The following is a 7,501-nucleotide window of genomic DNA, read 5'->3' as shown; positions in this document are numbered from 1 at the left end:
CGAGGCGAAGTCCAGCCCTCGAGGGTCGGGCGAGGCGGAGCCAACCCCCCGGGGCTGGGCGAGGCGCAACCAACCTTCGGTTGTACGGGCAAGAAGTGTAGTTGCGTTCTTGCCTGTTCGGAAGCATCAACGTTTGATGGTTATTAGTTCCACCTCATTGGGTACCCCAGTATTAGGTCCCCGACAGTAACCCTCTATTGCATCGCATAATGAGTGTGGCAACAAGACCTATGTGGCAACATCAAGAGATGGTGGCAACATTTGCAATTGCCACGTTCGCAATGTCGTTGCTATAAGATGCACCCTCTATTGCATCACATAACAAGTGCGGCAACAAGACCTATGTGACAACACCAAGAAGTGGTGGCAACATGTGCAATTGCCACGTTCGTATTGTGTTGCTATAAGATGCAACCTCTACTGCTACACTGATTGTTCGTTGCTATAGGATATATTACCACCCAAAATGTGGTTTCCAATAGCCACTTTTACAACGCTTTTGGTTTGGTGCCACAGGACAATATTACAGCGCTATTAATTAACTAGAAACTCAATAGACATCAACAAACCATTTGAATAAAGCCATTAAACCAAAATATTAACTTGTTTAATTTGTTCCCATCTAGAATTAAACAATCCAAAAATTCAAACTCAGGCTACACACACAAAATTGAAACAAAGATATTGAACACATTCGTTCCTAAAAACATCAAAGATGCCTAGACACCACTGCAGCTTGGCTTGGCCTGACTTGGACCATCCCATCACTCATGCGCTCCACTCAAACTCTACGTTCGTCCTGAAAAAACAACATTGACATTTGGCATAGGCGTCAGTTTTTTGTTGGTACAGTGACATTACAAATCACATTTTCATAAGGATATGTAATTGTCATAGGAAATGAAGCTACAAAAATCACCGCTATATTTATCAATTTGTACATTCCTTTTGCTTGACCGTCTCATCCAAAACACCACTCAATTGTTTTGAAGAAATATAATTCATTTTAGCATTACATTCTTTGTTTTGGGAAAGATTTCAGTTAAGACTACTTCTAGTGTGTCGCTTAGAGGTACTATAGGTTACAGGCATTCATTACACATAACAGTGCTCAGATAGTCAACAAGTAAGATTTCCGGTGATAACATGTACCAAACTGTGTGATAAGCACAAAGATCATGTTTACCAAGAACAAGAGGCAAGGTTGAGGCAGCCAAATAAGAAAAACATGTGCAATGAGCATACCAGTAGCCTGAGCAGAATGGAACTTTTGGGCCTGGGATATTAGCATACATGGTTCCCCTGAAAACAGAATTGATTTAAAAGATGCATTAGAGAAGAAATATGAGTACCATAAAAACGTAATTTAAAAAATAAAGAAATTAACCATTTCATATAAGAAGTTATGAAGCACGTAAACTCCATAAACCATGAAACAGAGGAATGAATCCCTCATTTCAGAACATCTAACCAGTGGAAATAATGTTGCTCTAACAATGGCAGGTGTTAGTTCTTTCGTATGAGCTACTGTGACAAACACAAACCATAGGTAGAACTAAATAGAATTGAACTGTGCAGATTAATATTGTTTGAATTACTAAACAGCAACATTGCAATAGGTTGCAAAAAATAATTTGTAACTGATTGTAGAGTACATTTGGATTGTAGAGTTGCAATCAATACTGCTCTAAAGAACATAAGCAAGTCTCTTTGTTCCTACTAAAATTTGAAATGTGCCAAATTCAAACAGTTAAAGTATATTGGATGCAAGAGAATCCTGTAAGCAACCAAAATGATTCAGTAAGTCCACAGTCTCGATTCATGTGATTTCAGTGACAAAAGGGAACAGTTACTGAAATCATTATCTACAAGTACAGGCATGCTTTGTCCATGGCCACTCAGATATTTCTTTAACGGACGAAATGGATAATATGATTCCATGAATCGAAACAACATATATGCATTATCAGGAAATAAGATAGGAACGTTTCTTGTGGATATATGCCTGAAAAGTTTGAGGAGAACAAGAAGCAGGGCTATCCAGCATACACACCCTACTTCCAAATAAAAATACTCCAATGTTGTTTGAACTTTTAACCAAACATCAGAACATTTGACCCAAATTGCCACAGAATTCTTCACTGTTTAGAAATGGGATAAGGAATATTTGGGTGGCAGTTATATTCCTGCTTAATTGAAGCCGAAGCTAGTGCACCACAGTAGGCATAACACAAGGATACACTTGTAAATGGATCAGATCTGAACACAAATAACCTTCTGCTGTCTTTCCCTTTCCAGTTTCACTTCCTCCATAAAGCTATTGCGCTCAGCAACCTGCAGGAGGGAACGACAGCCGCCTCAGGAATTCTATTACTGAAATATAACGACAGCTGCCTCAGGAATTCCATGGCTATTTCACTGAAATAATGCTACTTAGAATATTGCATGATCTCTGTAAGCCTTGATTAGGCAAATGCTTGCATACTTATATTAAATGGAGGTACAAATTGTAACACACTGACCTTTCTATTTAGTTGCTTGCTGTAGCAATAGCTAGTATCCAACCACGTTAAATTTCAGAAAAAAAAAGGTTGGAATATTGTGCAGTCACATGGAAAAAGGCAAGGAATTCAGGGACAAACACAGACATAAAGAATATTTAGCACAAGGCTAGTAGTAGTCCATAGCATTTTTGTATCAGATAGCAACCATTACTTAAAACAATATATCAACTAGTATCCTATTATATGCATCTATTTTACATTTGAGCTTATGCTGGCTAACAATATCAAACAATGGAAAGCGATAAAATTTAACTGATGGTAAGAAAATAGAATTTCAGTGCTGCTACTAACAAATGAACCTCAATTATGTTTCTAGTGTGCAAAAATTCCACTTTTAGACACCATGGGAACTGTATAGTAAAGATTGTGGGCTTTGTGATATTGGACCTTCTTGGCGTATCAAGCAGGCCTTGCAACTAACTTTGCAACCAATCTCCTGGCTATGGCAATTTGTTCTTTGTCAAAAAATTTATATTGTGCATTGAGATTGAGTAGATTTATAGCATCATACGCACATGCATAATCACCTCATGTACATGAGGCGTCCTGATTTGCTTTGATGTATCAGCTGCGTCAGCTTCCCAGGATTGCAAAGACGGAGGCAGCAGTGGCATCCCTGCCCATCCCCTGATACGGCCAGAGCAACGCACAGAAATCAGGGAAAGTGGAAGAGATAAAACAAACAATTAGATTGCAGAGATCTGGGCCGGCAAACCCAGGGTGTGTGGGATCGAAAGGACGCACTCACCGATCGTTAGGAAGTGGAGTCGGAAGCTTTCGACGATGAAGCCATGGCGGGAGAGCAGCGGTCCCATGTTGCCAAAGCCTCGCTCCCATCTTACTGGGCTTGTTGGGGCTGTCTCCGTCCATCGCGAGGCCCCATGCGCGCCGCCGCGCGCCGCTGGATGCCCCCACAAGCACCGCGCGTAAGAGCCGCCGCCGCCGCCGCGCATCAGGACCACACGCCGTCGTCTTCAGGATCCACCAACAGGGCACCACGGTGACCTCCATAGAGAGGGAGAGGGCTCAGATGGGTAAGCCGCATGTGTCGGGCTTTCTCATCACGGCGCCACAGATCCGGTCCGTGCACCGCCTTCTCGCCTGTCACCGCCTCCATTCGCCTCCACCAAGGATGGCGACCGAAGATTGGAGCGGCTGGGTCGAGTTGCAGGCAGATGGGGAGGGAGGCACGAATTGCGGCGCGCGGTGGCCAGCATGGGTAGGGCTTGCGGGAGCGGACGGACATGGCGGCGAGGGAACAGCCCTGCGGCGGGGCGGCGGCGACTGGGTTGCAGTATGGCCTGGCCTGTTTAGTTCCAAAAATTTTTGGGACATCGAATCTTACGACACATGTATGGAGTACTAAATGTAGACGAAAAAAAAAACTAATTACATAATTGGTGAAAAATCACGAGATAAAACTGTATGGAGTACTAAATGTAGACGAAAAAAAAACTAATTACACAATTGGTGAAAAATCGCGAGATAAAACTTTCGAATCTAATTAGTTCATAGTTAGACACTAATTATCAAATACAAGCGAAAGTACTACAGTAACCAGAAACCCAAAAAATTTTACGTCTAAACACGCCCTAAGCAAAATTCCTTTTGACGAGAAATAGGGTTCCCCAGGGGTAGGAGCAGATGGACTGATGGAGCGCGGTCATACGTTTTGGGCCGGGCCAGCGGGAGTAAAAGGCGGGAGGGGAAATTTGACCCATATTTTTGAAAGGGTACAGTTTATCTTTACCCTCTAATGTTTTAAGATAAAAACGTCATTACTTATGAAAAAATTATAAAACATTCAGAACATCAGAACTTCGCCATTTAAAATTACAAACTCAAACTAGAAACAATCATCATACAAAAATGACAAATATGAGGTTCATGTCCACTAAAAGGCAAAATTCATGTTTACAACTTTTCCGTATGAATCTTTTGTATTAGACCTAAAATTTGTCGTTTCCGTATGAACTTTTCAAAAAGGAGTTTTAATTCCAACTTTGGAGTACATATTTATATAGACTATGGATGTGCTAAGTTTAAAAAATTGAATGACTAAGGTATGTTTTTTTATTTGGTTTCCATGTCTCCACCAATTAGATGGGTTCCACACTATATTTTGCCTTCTTGTTTTGAGCAAATGGTGGACACGGGGGGCACACACGAGCATGGGCATTGACACTAACACGCATAAGCTTATTAGGTACATACACCTAAATTTATATCTTGCTAATAAAACCCTTTAAAATGTGTTATAATGATGTACTTGGTCCCTTGCCAAGTTTTATAATTTTCTAAAAATATTAGGGTATTATTAAATTTACAAAATTGTTGATCAACCAAGAAAATTATATTCTAAACTATACGTCCTGGGATTTTTGGTGTTATTAAGAACTAAGTCTTGCTAAGTTCATTAACAGACATGAAGCCAAATAAATTTATTAACAATGTCACTTAGGCAGATATTACACTTACAAATATATGACACATAAAAATATATTACATTTAACAATGTTACTTATTCATTTTGAAACTCTATCGAGCAAAGGGAAGACTAGCCCACCCATAACAAATATGTTAAAGTGAACTAAACACGTTTAAGTGTCACACATGTTTGAGTGTCGCATATGCTAGTCATATATCGTTACTTCCTCTGTTCTAAATTATAAGACATTTTGGCTTTTCTAAATACATTCTAGAGCGAAAACAAAAGAAAATATTCTTTGGAATACTCCACCTGCTCAAGGCACCCCCTCTCATTCAACACACAAGACACAAGAAGAATCAAATAGCTTCAATTAAAAGGCATAGTCTTACTTGTAGTTTCACGTCCGTCGGCGTCCCAAGATTTGCCTAAGAATAGGGCCTCTACCAAGCAAGGAAAACTACATATAGACAGGGGCAGATCTACAGGGGGGGCTGGGGGGCTCCAGCCCCCCCTACAGCTAGTACATCAATGGAAGTATAGGGAGGGTGATGGAGAAGAAGAGGTGGAGGAAAGAAGAAAAATGAAGAGAGAGAGGAAGAAGAAGATATCAGCCCCCCCTTAAATCTTGTTCTGCATCCGCCACTGCATATAGATATTCTAGTCATACGATAGTTAAGGGGCCACTTGGTTTCCTAACGCGATAGGTGTAACACCCTAAAATTTGCTCTTTTGAAAATAGAGTTAAAATGATTTATTTGTGAATTTTTGTGCTCATGAAATATAGAAAAATATTTTTTTTGTTAAATTAAAATTCATCATAAGGTAGCAACATGTTTGAGCATACATGCTTCTACATTTGGATTTTTGTACTGAGTGGTTGAATTCAAAATTTTAAATGAATTCAAATTCTTTGGAAGTAAATTAGAAAATGGCTTTGAAATAAAAGAAAAGAAAAAGGGAAAAATAAAAGAATTTAAAAAAAATTGTAAAATTTATTTTTAAAAAATCTACAAAAATTGTTCATTTTGAATTGAATTGAAAGGTGTATTTTAAATCATATTCAAACTCGATTTAATTCATATTTGCAATGGTTTTGAAATAAGAGAAGAAATAGAAAATAGATTTGGAAAATGTTTTACCAAAATGAAAAGGAAAAAGAAGAAACTCTCTCTCACCCTCTCCCCTCTATTCGGCCCAGTAGCAGTAGCCCGGCCATCCTCTTCCTCCTCTCTCTCTAACTGGCCCAAGGCCCTTCACACTCTCTCTCCCATGCCTCCGTAGCCCAGCCACACAGGGCCATTCCTCCTCTCCCCTTCTGGCTTCAGCCACAGTTGGCCTGCCCCTCTCTTCCCCCTCCTTCTCGGGCCGAAGGCCATAAGGTCGACCCAGCTATGCCAACGGCCATAGCCGCGCGGGCACGCCGCTCCCCTCACACCCGCTTCCTCACTGACAGCCTAGGCCCGCTCCCTTTCTCCTTCTCTCTCTCGCTGACATGTTGGGACCCGCTTGTCGAGGTTATCCCCTACCTCTAGCCATGCTCGATGCAGACTCCGCGCCATGCCCATCTCCGTTTCCACCACGACATCGCCGTCTGCCGTGCGCCCCAAGCTAGCGCGGCCTCTTAAATAGCTGCCCAGGGTGTCGTGCCTCCTTCCCCTAAACCCTAATTGCTCCCTCGCTGCACACCACAACCCTAGAACACCATCATCGCAGTCAATTACCGCCGCCGGTGCTCTTCTACCGCCAAGACCATCTTTGTGAGCTTCACGTGAGGGTAAGGAACCTGTAGGTATCTTCTTTGATTTCTCTCTCGCTCTCTATCCCACTTTTGTGCATGCCGTAGCCTCGCCATCAAAGTCGAGCCACAAAATAGCGCACGCTGTCCTCTCTGTCTCGTCTCAATCTCAACCAATACCTCCATCGAGTTCGCAAGATCGAGATCTACTTCCCTATGATATCAGTTGAAGCACCCGAGCACCTTAGGGCCTTTCCCCCCTTCACGGCGACGAGGGCTGGCCATGGAACCGCCACCGCTAGCACTATTTCACCCAATCCTCTCTCTCTCCCATCCCCTTCTGTTTCCCACCGTCTAGATCTGTACTAACGGTCAAGATTAGATCAATTTAATTCGTACTCCTTCGGCCCACGGCACAGTGGTGGACTTGGTCCACTGTCCCACGTCAGTCGGTCCACGCCCGGTTCACCACCTTTGTCCACTCCTGCATTGCCACGTGGATAATGACCCAGTCAACCCCGCCGTTGCCAGCACTTTTGCGAAAAAGCCCCTAAGTTTCCTTGAAATTAACCCATCGTCCACCTCAGTTTAGAACTAATTCTAACTGTGCCCCTGTTTTTTATGTTCTAGCCCCTAATCTTTTTCAAAAATGAGGCCAGGTTCACAGAACTGTTATAATTCGGTTCTTAATGCGAAATTGATTTCAAAATAATTACAAAAATGCCATCTATCTTATTTTATGCGTTGTTTCTCCGTTTTAGCTCTGATTTG

General features: G+C 41.9%; 1 protein-coding gene across 4 annotated transcripts; it reads right to left on the bottom strand.

The window, feature by feature from the left end:
* Window positions 1-479: 479 nt before the first annotated feature.
* Window positions 480-3,853, bottom strand: LOC136488736 (uncharacterized). Of its 4 annotated transcripts, XM_066485578.1 has the most exons (6): window positions 3,313-3,853; window positions 3,092-3,191; window positions 2,523-2,568; window positions 2,275-2,334; window positions 1,246-1,302; window positions 480-799 (listed from the first exon to the last, which is right to left on the bottom strand). In XM_066485578.1, the coding sequence occupies exons 1-5, from the start codon at window positions 3,515-3,517 to the stop codon at window positions 1,285-1,287; spliced, it is 429 nt and encodes a 142-aa protein (XP_066341675.1). In that variant the 5' UTR covers window positions 3,518-3,853; the 3' UTR covers window positions 480-799; window positions 1,246-1,284. The 4 variants fall into 4 exon arrangements, with proteins under 4 accessions (XP_066341675.1, XP_066341664.1, XP_066341679.1 ...); XM_066485567.1 differs by lacking the exon at window positions 2,523-2,568 and having other exon boundaries at window positions 3,080-3,191; XM_066485582.1 differs by lacking the exon at window positions 2,275-2,334.
* Between the last annotated feature and the right edge of the window lie 3,648 nt (window positions 3,854-7,501).

The sequence above is a fragment of the Miscanthus floridulus genome, chromosome 1 (assembly GCF_019320115.1).
Source record: "Miscanthus floridulus cultivar M001 chromosome 1, ASM1932011v1, whole genome shotgun sequence".
NCBI classification, from domain to species: domain Eukaryota; kingdom Viridiplantae; phylum Streptophyta; class Magnoliopsida; order Poales; family Poaceae; genus Miscanthus; species Miscanthus floridulus.
This window is presented reverse-complemented; position numbering and strand designations above follow the sequence as displayed.

What these genes read in the sequence shown, in the direction of transcription:
- LOC136488736 (XM_066485567.1), bottom strand. Translation starts at nt 3,575, where the DNA reads ATGGAGGTCACCGTGGTGCCCTGTTGGTGGATCCTGAAGACGACGGCG. An exon ending in ACTCCACTTCCTAACGATCG is followed by an intron (nt 3,192 to 3,312) that starts GTGAGTGCGTCC and finishes TGGCCGTATCAG; the next exon opens with GGGATGGGCAGGGATGCCAC. An exon ending in TACATGAGGTGATTATGCAT is followed by an intron (nt 2,335 to 3,079) that starts GTGCGTATGATG and finishes TCCCTCCTGCAG; the next exon opens with GTTGCTGAGCGCAATAGCTT.